The sequence below is a fragment of the Stegostoma tigrinum genome, chromosome 14, assembly GCF_030684315.1.
Source record: "Stegostoma tigrinum isolate sSteTig4 chromosome 14, sSteTig4.hap1, whole genome shotgun sequence".
Lineage (NCBI taxonomy): Eukaryota > Metazoa > Chordata > Chondrichthyes > Orectolobiformes > Stegostomatidae > Stegostoma > Stegostoma tigrinum.
The window spans coordinates 5,304,503-5,320,627 of record NC_081367.1 but is presented as its reverse complement, the minus strand read 5'-3'; the positions used below and the strand labels follow the sequence as shown (position 1 = coordinate 5,320,627).

General features: G+C 41.9%; 1 protein-coding gene across 1 annotated transcript in view; it reads left to right on the top strand.

Annotated features, from left to right (window-relative positions):
- Positions 1-16,125, top strand: part of LOC125457595 (bcl-2-related ovarian killer protein-like) — a 33,598-nt gene that overhangs the window by 12,485 nt on the left and 4,988 nt on the right. Inside the window, exons 3-4 of the mRNA XM_048542035.2 lie at positions 5,797-5,925; positions 15,585-15,748. Of these exons, the coding sequence (XP_048397992.1) occupies positions 5,797-5,925; positions 15,585-15,748 (293 nt within the window). The remainder of the gene's footprint in view (positions 1-5,796; positions 5,926-15,584; positions 15,749-16,125) is intronic.

Sequence of the window (16,125 nt, the reverse complement as noted above, 5' to 3'; positions counted from 1 at the left end):
GAACAAGTACAGGCCTGGTCTCAAGGAAGTATATTTACACAGATTGATAGCTGAAAGATATAGTGGGGGGAGAAAATAACTAGCCATTTGGAAGTTGAGGTCTTTGGACAATGGGTTTCAATGGAAAGATTAGTAGGTGAACCCTGAGGTGTTCCTCTTTAGTTTGGGATCTTTGTAAAGTCAAAGGAAATGGGAAATTGATAGACTGAGAAGTGAAAATATTTTGATTGTGTTTTTGTGGAAGGATTATCACTGCAGATCCTGGTGCACACTATATTGATAGTTTCTAGTCCCTGTGGAATGGGGGATGATGCATATCATATCTTCCATTCTCCTGAATTTCTAACAAAGGATGTATGGGCCCACCATTATTTTTGGGGAAGAGGGTGGGAAGCTCCACTGAGGAGGTGGATTCTTGGGTTCCTTCTTTCCAGGATGACTCATTCACATAGAGATTTGTTTAGACAGAGAAAAGTAATAAATCATACAGTACAGGCTGGCCATATAAACCATTGTGCTCATATTAGCACCTTAAAAAGAACCTTGCAAATAGCTCTCCTCCTCCTGCTCGTTTCCCATTGCCCTACAAATTTACCTTTTTTTGAGGTTTTAACTAATTTCCTTCTGTAGGTTACTACTGAATATGCATCCAGATATTCTTCCTGATTTTCCACCCTGTATTTTCTTCCATAATACCACAGATTTCACTCCTAGTTTCTTAGATTTTCCAAAATGTTTTTCTCTTTGTCCTGGTTCAGCTTTGATCTTAGGTGCCTGGAATTAAATTGACTTAAGTCTAGCTTCAGGTAATTTTTATGTGGGTTTGCTCAGAGCTTTCCCCCAGAGCCTGCAGTAGACTGATTGAATAAAGGGGTGAGTCTGGGTGGGATGCTCTTCAGAGGTTGGTGTGGACTTGATGGGCTAAATGGCCTCTTTCTGCATTGTAGAGATTCTGTGAATGGTGGAATGCGTTCTTACAAGAAACAGCATTAAAAGTTTAATACACCTGCAAGTCATCAAGAGTTTCCATAGAATATTAACGCTCTCCTTTAAAACAAGACTCTTTATGCCAAATCCAGAAAAATCACATGAATTAACATGCTATTTTTCTTTTGGAATATTCTCATAGCAGTTTTCAATACTTCAAGGGGATGACATTGGTCTTCAGCCAGAGCTCAAAATGGCAAGATTAACCCTACCACCACTACTACCCCACCCAACCACATCTGCAGTGATACATTGGCAGGCAGGCTCTTGTAAACTACCAATACATCATCAATCCTCTGTTCACAACACACCCAAAAGAAAGGAAGGACGATTTGCATTTATATAAGCACCAAGATGTCCAGTTTGTTCATGGAATGTGAGCATCACTGGCCTGCCCAGCATTTATTGCCCAGCTTTAATTCCAATCCCAGGTGTCAAACATGGAGGTTGAACCAAAATGCTGAGATTCACTGGCCCATGCTCCACTGACAGAGCTAACAGAGGATAGCTCAAGGAACAACTAAATCCACCTGAATATAGTTATCGACAGGTCCCACTTGTGGTGCCGTGTTAATGTCCCTACCCCTGGACCAAGTGCCAGGGTTCAAGTCACATCTGCTGCAGAGGTGTGTAATAATATTTTTGAACAGATTGATGAGAAAAATAGGTTAATAAAAATAATTACTCAATTAAAAGTTGATGCCTTCGGCTCAGCACAAGAACAGCATGCGATTTTACAACGAAACCAAGAGTGAAATTTTTAAAATCCAAATCAGAATATTTTATTCACCAGCTCCGAACATGAAAACCTAATGTTAGAGCATCACTGTGTTTTTAGGAAGTTTCTGTTGCACACAACAGTGATCAATATATTGAATAGACTTTTGAATACAGTTATAGGAATGGAATCATCTTAGAAATTGATTCAGGAATATTGAAAACCCAAAATCAATATGAATCGAACATTAATTGACTGGACTTTGGTCCCAGTGTCCTTCTTTGTTAAACAAAGAAGCTTTGGAGGGACAGTACCAATCCTGATGCATTTAACATCACAGAGATTGTAATGTTCAGATTTACTAGAATGAAGGTTATCAGATATGAACCTTTCAGGCCTGCAGCCCAAAATCTCACAAGGGAGGGATGGAAGGGAGGAGCAGAGCAGCTGTTCCTTGAGGCAGGCCAGACTTCTGTAACACATACAACAATAGTTGAATAGAGGATTAGAAACTGTTAAGGTTTAACACACAGCAATGGTTGAGGAAAAGTCAGCAATGAAAGTACTTTCAGCTTTACATCCTAGTGGCTACAATGCACCCTTTAAATAACTTGGAAGTGGCTGTTTGCCAAAATGTATTACTCATGGTTTGTAGACTGTTTGAGGAATTGAGCAGAACTGAACAGTCTGAGGCCCTTTTCTTTAAAAAAGGGAAGGAAAAGAAATGACCCGATGGTGGTCTTTAAGACTCTGAAAAGAAGTAGGGGTCTGTAGGATAAGGGTAGGGAAGACGATTTCACATGTGGAGGAAATTGAAAGTAGGGATTTTCACAAATGAATTTGTGGGGAGCTCTGGAGAAGCAATCTAGAGAAGGGTTAAAATGTGAAACTCGTGATCAAAGAGAGTACTAGAGGTGAATAACGCAGATTAATTCAAGCGGAAACTGGATATGTAAGGAGAGATTGAAAAAAGTGGGAGGAGGCTTGTGGGGAACATAAGCATTTGCAATAGAGTGTTAACTGAAATGGCCTGAATGGCGCTATTGGAAGAAAATGGCATTGGGAAGTTAACTATCATTTTGGACCTTGATTTGTTTAAAGTGCCCTCCTGTTTCCACTGCAGGACAGTTAGTTGGAAATGAGTGGACCAGCTGAAGTGAAACTCCAGCTCAATCCTTATGATTTTGCTTTCTCCATGACCTTGTTTTAAGATATGCTCTGAGCATCAGCAAGATGACTTGTTTTGATTTTTATGTTGTACTTTTATGAGCGCTTCATCATTATGCCTCAGCTACACATTTGTTGAAGTGCAAACAGGTCGTGAAGCCACCGAGATAACAAAGTGTGAAGCTGGATGAACACAGCAGGCCAAGCAGCATCTTAGGAGCACAAAAGCTTTCAGGCCTAGATCCTTCATCAGAGAGGGGGATGGGGAGAGGGTTCTGAAATAAATAGGGAGAGAGGGGGAGGTGGACCGAAGATGGATGGATGGAGAAGATAGGTGGAGAGGGGAGTATAGGTGGGGAGGTAGGGAGGGGATAGGTAAGTCCGGGGAGGACAGACAGGTCAAGGAGGCGGTATGAGGTTAGTACGTAGGAAATAGAGGTGCAGCTTGAGGTGGGAGGAGGGGATAGGTGAGAGGAAGAACAGGTTAGGGAGGTGGGGACGAGCTGGGCTGGTTTTGGGATGCAGTGGGGGAAGGGGAGATTTTGAAGCTTGTGACGTTCACATTGATATCATTGGGCTGCAGGGTTCCCAAGCGGAATATGGGTTGCTGTTCCTGCAACCTTTGGGTGGCATCATTATGGCACTGCAGGAGGCCCAGGATGGACATGTCGTCTAAGGAATGGGAGGAGGAGTTAAAATGGTTCACGACTGGGAGGTGCAGTTGTTTTTTGCGAACTGAGTGGAGGAACTGCAAAGCAGTCCCCAAGCCTCCGCTTGGTTTCCCCAATGGAGAGGAAGCCACAACGGGTACAATGGATACAGTATACCACATTGGCAGATGTGCAGGTGAACATCTGCTGAATATGGAAAGTCATCTTGGGGCCTGGGATGGGGGTGAGGGAGGAGGTGTGGAGGCAAGTGTAGCACTTCCTGCAGTTGCAGGGGAAGGTGCTGGGTGTGGTGAGGTTGGAGGGGAGTGTGGAGTGGACAAGGGAGTCCTGGAGAGAGTGGTCTCTCTGGAAGGCAGACAAGGGTGGAGATGGAAAAATGTCTTGGGATTGTAGATGGCGGAAGTGTCAGAGGATGATATGTTGTATCTGGAGGTTGGTGGGGTGGTATGTGAGAACAAGGGGGATTCTCTTTGGGCGGTTATTGCGGGGGCGGGGTGTGAGGGATGTGTTGCGGGAAATGCAAGAGACCCGGTCAAGGGCGTTCTCGACCACTGCGGGGGGGAAGTTGCGGTCCTTGAAGATGCAGACATCTAGGATGTGCGGGAGTAGAATGCCTCATCCTGGGAGCAGATGTGGCAGAGGCGAAGGAATTGGGAATAGGGGATGGAAATTCCTTCGCGCACATCCCAGGCCCCAAGATGACTTTCCATATCAAGCAGATGTTCACCTGCACATCTGCCAATGTGGTATACTGCATCCACTGTACCTGTTGTGGCTTCCTCTACATTGGGGAAACCAAGCGGAGGCTTGGGGGCCACCTTGTCACATCTCTTATTTCCTACCTACTAACCTCATCCTGCCTCCTTGACCTGTCCATCCTCCCCAGTCTGACCTATCCCCTCCCTACCTCCCCACCTATACTCTCCTCTCCGCCTATCTTCTCCTTTATCCATCTTCAGTCCGCCTCCCCCGTCTTGCTATTTATTTCAGAACCCTCTCCCCATCCCCCTCTCTGATGAAGGGTCTCGGCCTGAAACGTCAGCTTTTGTGCTCCTAAGATGCTGCTTGGCCTGCTGTGTTCATCCAGCTTCACACTTTGTTATCTCAGATTCTCCAGCATCTGCAGTTCCCATTATCCATGAAGCCACCATGTGCTTTCTCAGTGAACAGTCCAAATTTTACAGCAGAGTTCTGTCTATGACCAGCATAAGCCACTGTACAATGAAGGTATTGTGGTTGTTTCTTGGATAACATGACCTGATGTTTATGTTCAGGATTCTGCAGTCAGGTAATGCTTTTTTAATACAGTACAAACTAATTCTTTTTGTGAAGAATGTACAGGTAATATGAAGAACCCTGACATACGAATGTGTTCATGGTTACAGCTTATGGCATCCTAAATAGCTAATGCTATTATGTTTTCTGCATCAAATGTGATGGGTTCAACAATATTCTCACTCCTGTATCTGATACAAATACAAATAAAGAAAGTTTGCTATTTCCTAGTGACTTTTTTCCCTTAGAATTTACCAAGTGAATTTACTAAACATCTATTTGGCTGCAGAATTTATACAAAAACAATTAAAAATAAAAATATAAGAAATCAAAGCAGAAATAGGCCAGCTAGTCCTCGAGCCCTCTTTGCCATTTGTAAAATTGTGGCCTTAACTCTTTCCTTGCCCACCCTGTCAAAACCCTGATCCTCCCCTGTGGATTACAAATCTGTTAAATTCAGCTTCACTGCTCTCTGAGATAGAAAACTTCAAAGGTTGAGCATAATAGGTTGCATGATTTCGTCGGTTCAAAATGATAATCAAGGGTGAGATCTAAACTCATCGTTTCATGTTGAGGAGGCAGTTGTCATCCAACTGAGCCAGTGGAGAGGAGGTTTAACACCTCCATGTTTTTATCCTGAATGGTGAATGAATACTCACCAGTCAAGAAAACAGCTTCCTCCACCTCCTCGTGGACAACTAGGGACAGACAACAAACGCTGGCTCAGCCAGCAAAGCCCACATCCTGTGAAAGAATAAATAAAGCTCACAAGAAAAGAAATTACATCACTTCCTCCTTTTCTGGATTGAATGGAGCTCCCATGCATAGTGTCACAGTGTCTGTGTCATCAGTTGATAGCGACTGTATCAGTAGTGAAGGGATAGAACTGTCATTATCATTTCAGTCACTCAGAAAGCAAAGTACCGAATGACAGAATTTCATTTTTTTGTCTCTCTCTCTCTCTCTCTCTCTCTCAAGGTGATGAGTTGGAGTACATCAGACCAAATGTCTACAGGAACATTGCCAAACAGTTGAATATCTCAGTCAGTTCTGAAAGCATCGTGTCTGATGCATTCCTGGCTGTTGCCACTGAGCTTTTCTCTGCAGGTAAATTTCTGAAATACTACTTTGTGTGTTTGTCTGTGAAAGTGGGATGCTGCTTCCTGCTGTTCTTGTACTGCTGAGCAATATCTGCTCCATGTGTAAAACATACATCTCTAATCCTAACTATCCACCCAGCTTTAGCTGTCCCTGTACAGGATGTCCTTCTGGTTTCTTGCACAGGTTTCTGTACTCATACACTGTTTTCATTCCTGTGGTTCCTTCCTTGCAGAACAGCATGAACAAGCAATCTGCTTCTAGATCTCAGCTAACAACATTTTCAAAAAAACATGTGACTCCATCATTTACCCTTTCCTGTGATGATAATATCGCTACTTGGCTCATCTCCAACCACAATGGTATTTGAGATGAAGAACTTCAGCTTCAGCTATGCCACAAGCAAAAATGCCAGCTTGCAAGTAGCATTTACGTTTCTCTGATTTTTCGAATCATCTATCACTGCCTTCCTAATCATTTAATTCACCTGTCCACAGACGCTGCTGGGCCTGCTGATTTCCTCCAGCATTTTCCGTTTTTTACTTCAGATTTCCAGCCTCAGCGATATTTTGATCTTATCTAATTGATTAGTCTTTTAAATTTCTTTAATTGCCGTTTCATTGTGTGACATTGCTCTCCATAATTCAGATCCAGGCTTGCCAGTTACTCGCTGTATAATAATGAGGGAGCTCCCAGTCCAGCATTGTAGAGACTTGCCTGTTTCTCTCTTCTTCTACACAAAGGGGAGAGGAAATCTGAGACTTCCTAGACCTAAAGCTAGTTATTGCTGCGAGTCAATTGAAAATTTCAAAGTGGGTATTGATAGATCTTTGATTAGGCTTTGAGAAGGATGGAATCAATGTGGGTAGATGGGGTAATGATGGGTAATGATGCAGCTAAGTGGCAGAACATTCATAGGGTGTTGACTGGTTTCCTCCTCATCCAATATTTATATAATCATTTCCAACATTTACATACTCATTAAAACAGTTGCGTTATCTGCTTACATTCTGTGGCCATCTGCCCCTCATTCGACCATGCTCTCTGGTTATGTAATGAATTTCCAAATGAATTTGAAGTCCTCAGGAAACTGAATAGTAATTGGCTTTGAGTGTATCATTTAGACGTTTATTTTTAATAGACTAGACGGAAAAATAGAGATTATGCATGTTCTTTTACTTTCTTGAGTTCCCCACGTGTACTTGCTCTCAATTAATAAAATCTAACACTTTGCTATTAGTCACTGAGCTGGATTTGAGCCAGTGGAATGTGTTACAATGGCAAATATTATTCAATAGTAGCTTTTCATTATTGAGCTTACACTTCACTGAAGTTTGTACCTTGGTTAGTTCTCTGAACAACAATGGGTAGGGCATTGAAAGGTCATCGATTTGCAAAAGCAATGCCGCCTGTAGATTTTTGTTGGAATGTGGGCATCACTGGCAAACAGCAACATTTGTTACATATCTCTAATTGCTCTCAAGAAGGTGAGCTGCTTTCTATAACTGCAATGCTGCATACACCCCTCTGTCCTGTTAGGGATTTTGATGCAGTGATGGTGAAGGAATGACAATGTAGTTCCAAATCAAGATGGTGAGTGATTTGGAAGGTAACTTGTAGGTGCTGTTGTTCCCATTTATTTGCTACCCTAGTCCTTCTAAGTGAGTCACTTGAGTCAAACAGCGCAGAAACAAACCTTTCAGTCCCACCAGTCCGTGCTGACCATAATGCCAAACTAAACTAGGCGCACCTACCTGTCCATGTCCCTCCAGACTTTTCTCATTAGTATACTTATCCAAATGTCTTTTAAATGTTGTGACTGTATGAGCATCCACTACTTCCTCTGGAAGTTCATTCCATATATGAACCACTTTGTGTGGAAAGTAAGTTGCCCCTCATGTCTTTTTAAAATCTTTCTCCTTCATCTTAAAAATATGCCTCTAGTCTTGAAATTCCCAACCCTAGGGAAAAGACACTTGCCATTCACCTCATGTACTCCTCATGATCTTATAAACCTCTACAAGGTTACCCCTCCACCTCCTACACTCCAGTGTAAAAAGTTCCAGCCTATTCAAGCCTCTCCTTATAACTCAAACCCTCCATTCCCGCATACCCTGGTAAATCTTTTCTGAACCCTCTCAAGCTTTATAGTATTCTTCCCATTACAGGGTGACCAGAACTGGAGACAGTACTCCAGGAGAGGCCTCACCAACATCCTGTATAACCTCAACATGACGTCCCAAATCCTACGCTCAAAGGTCAGAGCAATGAAGGCAGGTGTTCTAAATGCCTTCTTAACCACCCTGTCTACATGTGATGCAAATTTAAAAGAATTGTTTACATGAACTTGTTCCATAATACTACTGAAGGGCCTACTTTTAACTGAATAAGTCCTGCCCTAATTTATTTTACTCAAATACAATACCACTCATTTATCCAAAATAAACTCATCAGCCCATTGACCAAATTAACCAAGATCTCTTTGTAATCTTAGGTATCCTTCTTCACTGTTCACTATACCACTAATTTTGATGTCATCTACAAACTTAATAATTGTGCCTTCTATAGTCTCATCTAAATCATTGATATAAACGACAAACAAAAGTGTCCACGGCACTGATCCCTGCAGAACACTGATGGTCACAGGCCTCCAGTCCAAAAATCAATCCTCCATCACCACTCTCTCCTGCCATTAACCAATTTTGTAACCAATTGGCAAACGCATCCTGAATCCCATGAAATCTAACTTTATTAAACAGTCAACCATGTGGTACCTTGTCAAAGGCTTTACTAAGTTCCAAGTGAACAATATCTACCACTCTTCTCTCATCGATCTTCTTGGTTACTTCCTCAAAAAAACTCAATCAAGTTTGTGAGACATAATTTCCCTCACACATGCTGACTATCCCCAATTAATCCTTGCCTCTCCAAATGCATATAAATCCTATCTTTCAGAATCACCTCTAACATCTATCACTGAAGCCTACCTACCACTGAAGTCAGACTCAGATCTATCATTCCCAGCCTACTCCTTACATCCCGTTTTAAACAAAGCACAACATTATCCACTCTCCAGTCATCCTGCACCTCACCCATAATTATATATGACATGAATACTTTTGCTTTGGGCCCCACAGTTTCCTCCCTAACTTCCCACAACCCTCTGGGATACACTAGATCAGATCCTGGAGATTTATCTACCTTTATCTTTTCTAAGACCTCCAGCACTTCCTTTTCTGTAATGTGAACTGTTTTCAAAACATCAGCATTTATTTCCAAGTTCTTTAGCTCCATTTCTTTATCCACAGTAAAAACTGACGCAAACTATTATTTAATATCTCTCCCATCTCCTGAGGTTCAACACAAAGATGACCTCTTTGATTCTACTCTCTCTCCAGTTGCTTTCTTGCTCATAATATACTTGTATTATCTTACCCTTATCTGCCAAGGCTATCTTGTATCCCCTCCTGATCTCCCTCTTAAGAACGCCCTACACTCTTTATCCTGTTTCATTGATTTTCAATCATTGGTTTCAAAGATTCATTGGAACTCTGTTGTCTATATCTATGATTCTATTTTTTTTATTCTTGACTAGAACCTCAATATCTTTAATCATCCATTGTTCCCTAATTCTGCCAGCCTTACCTTTCACTCTTACAGGAACATAATAATTCTGAACTCTCATTATCAGACTTTTAAAAGTCTCCTACTTATCTGACTTCCCTCTACTCCAATCAATTTTTGAAAGTTCCTGTTTCATGTCTTTAAAATTTGCCTTACTCCAATTAAAAATTTTATCTTTTATGGAAGGCTTATCCTTTTCTGTAACTACTTTAAAACTAATAGAATTATGATCACTAGACGCAAAGTGTTCCCCTACTATCACTTCAGTCACTTGCCCTGCCTTATTTCCCAAGAGAAGGTCAAGTTTAGCTCCTTCTCTGGTTGGAACATTGAAATTTTGATAGAGATTGTGGGTTTGGAAGCTGCTACTGAAAGAGCATTGATAATAAAATGTGAGGCTGGATGAACACAGCTGGATGAACACACTGAAAGAGCATTGATAATAAAATGTGAGGCTGGATGAACACAGCTGGATGAACACACTGAAAGAGCATTGATAATAAAATGTGAGGCTGGATGAACACAGCTGGATGAACACACTGAAAGAGCATTGATAATAAAATGTGAGGCTGGATGAACACAGCTGGATGAACACACTGAAAGAGCATTGATCAGTTGTTGCAGTCACCCTGCTGCCTCTGTGTGTTAAAGGTGAAGGGAATGATTGTACACCGTGGTGAATGAATCAAGCAGACTATTTTGGTCTGGATGATGCCAAGCTCCTTGCATGTTATTAGAGCTGTACTCATCCAGGCAACTGGAGATTATTTCATCAAGTGCCATGGGTGAAGTAACTGAAGATGGTTGGGTCTAGAACACTAGCCTGAAGAACTTCTGCATTGATGTTCTGGGACTGAGATGATTGAACTCTAATTATCACAATCTTTGTGCTAGGTATGACTTTAACCATTTGAGCATTTTACCCTGAGTGCTGTAGGTGTACTGGAAGAACAGCTTGGCTGGGGGCAAGACTAGTTCTAAAGCACAAGTCATCAGTAATCACTTCAGGGATGTTGTCAGAGTCTATAGCCTTTGCAGTAGTTAGTGCCATAAACCATTTCTTGATACAATGTAGAGTCAATCGAATTGGTTGAAAACTGGTATCAGTGATGCTAGGACCTTGCGAGGAGGCTGAGATTGATCATTTGTTCAACATTTCTGGCTCAAGGTGGATGTTGTCTTTTGTCCTGTTGGTCTGGGCTCTTTCATTGTTGAGAATGGGATATATGCTCTGAATATATTCTTGCTCGAATGTGAAGGAATCACAGAAGTTAAGGTTCAGTCAAACATTAGAAAGCAAGTAGGTCTCTGACACAATGGACAAATATTGTAAGTGGTGGAAGAAGAGAAGAAAATGGAAGATGAATGTAATGAACTGGATTCAGTTGGTCTCTGTGGAGTGGGTAGGGGTAGCATAGGTCAGACTGAAGTGGAGATCCATGGCAATCAACCTACTGGGACCAAGATGACACCAACAAACAAACAAACATGTTAACTAAGGACTTGAAGATAATATCTAAGTCACCATCTGAAATCAGAAGTCACAGAGAAACAGTGAAAGGATATGTTGGTAACGTACAGCAGGAAGCAATTGGGACATAAAAAGTCAGAAGACATGGAGTATTACCATTATTTGAAATGCTGTCAGTAAGATGGTTTCAACATATGGGTGCCAATTTTTGTTTAATCTTCAGTGCTTTCATTTATTAGTTATAAAACATCTAAAGAAATGGGAAAGGCTGTTTGACTAATAGTCAAGAATCAGTCAATCTGATAACCAAGAGGTTGCTTGTATCCCAACTGGTATAGGTAGGTGGGGCACTAGTAGGTCAGACATGTTGGGTGACCAATGGCAGCAGCATTGTAAAGTGAAATCATGTGATGAAACCTGCAGGAATACATCCATTCAGAGTTGGCAATGTCAAAGCGCCCTTTGTGTTTATAAATTTGTTGCGGATAAGGCAGGGTACATTTCCTTTGTGGTAGAGGCACAGGCCAAACACAGCGTGACACACTAATCTGGTGTTCTCCTTGGAGCAAAAAGAGGATTTAAGAGAAGCTGTTTGAGGTTTACAAGCACAGAGTTATACTGCTGCAGTTCTTTACTTTGCAGTTCATGCATTTTTGGTGAGGCTGACATTAAGCTTTGGTTGTTCGTTTGTGGTTTGATTGCTGCAAGTGCAAGCCATAAGGACAGAAAAACATAATAATTAGGAGCTGGAGTAGGTTATTTGAACCTTCAAAACTGCTCTACTGTTTGGCAAAATCCTGGATGATCTGCCTCCTTAACTGCACCTTCTCACACTGTCTCCACATCTCTTAATTCCCTTTGTGCTCCATACTCCTGTGTTGAGATCAGTGCAGTTGCATTGCAGAATCTGTGTTGAGAACTTTATATATTCACAAGGCAGAAACAGACCATTTAACCTATCTAGTCTAAAACGGGACTTCTGCTACACACAAGCCTCCTCCCACTCTACTTCATGTTATCTTCTAAGCATTTCCATACGCCCTGGTGTGTTTATGGGGCGTGCTTCCCCTTAAATGCATCAATACAATTGACTTCTCACCCATCCCTTCCTCCCACCCCAAGCCGCACCCCCATCTACCTACTAACCTCATCCCACCTCCTTGACCTGTCCGTCTTCCCTGGACTGACCTATCCCCTCCCTACCTCCCCACCTATACTCTCTCCACCTATCTTCTTTACTCTCCATCTTCGGTCCGCCTCCCTCCCTCTCCCTATTTATTCCAGTTCCCTCTCCCCATCCCCCTCTCTGATGAAGGGTCCAGGCCCGAAACGTCAGCTTTTGTGCTCCTGAGATGCTGCTTGGCCTGCTGTGTTCATCCAGCCTCACATTTTATTATCTTGGAATTCTCCAGCACCTGCAGTTCCCATTATCTCTAATACAATTGACCTCCTTGTTAGTGTCAGCCTTGGCTCTGTTGGTAACACATTATTCACATGTGAATCCAGGTTCAAATCCATCTACTGCGAGCATGAAAATCCAGGCTAAAAGTGCAGCACCGAGGGAGCACCGTCCTTTTGGAGATTCCGTCTTTTAGCTGAGATGTTAAACTGTGCTTCAGTTTGAATGGTGATGTAAATGATCCCATGCTACCGTTTGGAGGAAGAGCAAGAGAATTATCCCTGGTGTCTTGGTCAATGTTTATCCTTAAGGGGTCAGCATCAGAAAAAGAAGATTACCTGCTGATACTCACATTACTGTTTGTGGAATTCTCCGACAAACAAATTAGCTGCTATTTTTCTTCCTGCACAATGGTGACATCTCATCAAGGAAAGCTTTATTGTCTGTAAAGCACTTTGAGATGTCTGGTGGTCTTCAGGAGTGCTATGTAAATGCTAGTCTTTCTTTCTTTAAACCGTTCCCTGTGATAACATTGTCAACCTTCTCACAACACAGAACAACGGATTTAAATGATATTATGAGAAGGAGAGAATAGTCATCAGATCCATGTGGCCCATGGTGGAGAGCCTGAGAAGCAAGGGGCCAAACCGAAGGATCATAAGGGGAGGTCGTAATGTCTATTTTATAATCCAGTTCATTAATATTTGCTATGGAGATGAGGTGTTGATGGAGGTGAACACTTGGTTGAAGAGTGATGACAGGAAGAGGGAGTTCCATTTGATGGGATAGTGGGACAGGAGGAACATTGAGACAGACAATGGGTAAGGATCAATGTCCTAGCAGAATGGGTAAAGAGGATGGTCATGAAAACTTTGAGCTGGTGCCAGGGAAAGGATAGTTCTGATGGGAAAGGTAGTGCAGGTAATAGCATAAAAGAAAACAAGATAGGAGACTAGAGAAACAGTCAGAAATGATGCATTCGGCAGGTAAGAATGGAATAAAATACATAAAGAGACTAAATCAGGACAGAGAAATGAGAAGTAACAGAGTAACATATTAGATCAGAAAGGCCACAAGTAAGTGTTCTTTTTACAAACACACAGTGTGCACAATTGTAACTAAGTGACTTCCTGACTGAATAAAGTTATTGGCTTTCTCACTTCCCATCACAGTCATAGGTAGAGTGGAGGCTTATATACAGACCTAGCCAGGAATCTCGGGCATGGTTCCCATTTACACCCCCAGAGAGTTACAACATTCTCGCTCAAACAGAGAATTCCCACAGAGGAACAGTGTCACCTTCCCACTCTTTGTCTTGCTGGATTTAAAACTGCATTTCAGTCTCACCCCAGTGAAACTCTCCTTCGCTTTTTGCAACAACAGAGGTATGAAAACACACACACGTGTTCACACGATTCCAAATGCTGTACCATCACCTCAATGGTCATGTTAAAATAGCAACACACTAAATGGTAAGTTGAAACAGAAAGGCTGGCACCTGCAATGGCTATATCATGGAATTATTCCACAGAAGGAGACAATTCAGCCCATCAAGTCCTTTACTGTAGAACAAGCTAATCTGTCTTGTTTTCCCATTCTATTTCCATAGCCCTGCAAGAACTGAGATGAGAATTTTTGTCACCCAGAGACTGGTGAGCCTGTGGAATTCTCTGCTGTGGAAAGTGGTTGCGACCAAAACATTGAACGTTTTCTTGAAAGGGCCAGATATAGTTCTTAGAGCTAAAGAAATTAAAGGGTATGGGGAGAAATCAGGAACAGAGTACTGAGTTGGGTGATAAGCCAGGATCACGTTGAATGATGGAGGATGATTGAGAAGCTAAATGGCCTAACTTCTGCTTCTATTTTATGTGCTTCTATATTTTATTTCCATCCATTTCCAATTTTCTTTCAAATTATTGAGTGTCTCCTCTTCCTGCGCCTTTATAAGCAGAGATTTCCAGTTAATTACTACTTACATCAAAAAATTCTTCCTCATGATCCAAGATGTCTTAGCCAAAATCTTAGTCTTTATGCCATCAACTAATGAGAACAGCTTTTCTTCTTCCTCTAAACTTGTCTTAATCTTGCATACCTTTAAAAATTCACCACTCTGTATCCTTTGCTTCAAGGAAAACAAAACCTGCTTTTGTGCCCCTGAGATGCTGCTTGGCTTGCTGTGTTCATCCAGCTCCATGCGTTGTTATCCGTGCTTTTCCAATCTAACCTTGTGGCTAAGTTACCTGAAACCATTCTGGTTAATGTTGCCTTCATCCTGTTGAGGATCTTCACATTCCTCCTTAATATACAGTGTCCAGAATTTTAGAGCATGCCAGGGAGTGCTTCAGTATTTACAGGAAGTTCGAGGAATGAGTCAGTACTGCACGGAATTCCAGGAATTGTCAGCATAGAACATACAACATTACAGCACAGTACAGGCCCTTCGGCCCTCGATGTTGTGCCGACCTGTCATACCGATCTCAGGCCCATCTAACCTACACTATTCCATGTACGTCCATATGCTTGTCCAATGATGACTTAAATGTACCTGAAGTTGGCGAATCTACTACCGTTGCAGGCAAAGCGTTCCATTCCCTTACTACTCTCTGAGTAAAGAAACTACGTCTGACATCTGTCCTATATCTTTCACCCCTCAATTTAAAGCTGTGCCCCCTTGTGCTCACTGTCACCATCAAGATTCTCAGAAGTTTGTCAACAGACCGAATGGTTTCAAAGCTTTTGATTTCCAGAGGTAGAGAATAAAGCGGATGCTGGAAATCTATAGGACAAAAGCTGCTGGAAAAACTCAGCAGATTTGACTACATCTTGGGAGAGACTGAATTAGTGTTTTTAGTGCCAAAGACCTTTCACCAGGACCCCACTGATTTATGTGTGGCACAGAAAGGATATGGGAAGAAAGCAGGGAAATAGTGAAAACTCTTTCAGTGAGTTACCCCCCCCCACCCCCAAACCCAGGCACATTAGGAAGATTGATCTGCTGTAAGATTCTAGAAATCTAATTCTCACTGAAGGAAAATCATGTGCAGATATCCACCAGCAAATCATATGTTAGTTCTATATGTTGAATTGTGCTGTTTGTTTATAGTTCTATACATTGAGTCCACTTGTATCTTTATGATTCCATTTGTTGAGCAATCCCATTCTTCTGTTGTCTAGGTATAACCTGGGGGAAAGTAGTAGCTCTGTACGCTGTAGCTGGAGGACTGGCCGTTGACTGTGTGAAACAGGGACAGCCTGCCATGGTACACACAATAGTCGATTGCTTAGGAGAGTTTGTCCGGAAAACATTGGTGACGTGGCTCAGGAGACGAGGTGGCTGGGTAAGAGATGCTCTTTTCAGTTGCTTTCAATATTTATAATCTTAGCTCATCAGCATAATGATTCAGGATTTTCACCCTAGAAAATGCATTTCTAATTACTTCTCATATGATGAGAAAGATCCTGATTTGATCGCCTGTTGGGAACTGTTAGAGCTGTGTTAGGAGTTAAAGGTTGCTTCAATGCCCCTGGATTTAAAGAAGAAAAACCAAGCAGTGTTTTCACTCCACATAGCAGTCTGAAATCTCAATGTACCAAACTGGTTAAGGATTCAGGTTCCGTAATAATGCCTTGCCATATGTAACAAAAGTAATTTATTGCTATGGAATTCAAAAATTCTAATCCTTATATTCTAATCCATTCCTTGCCTCACCCATCC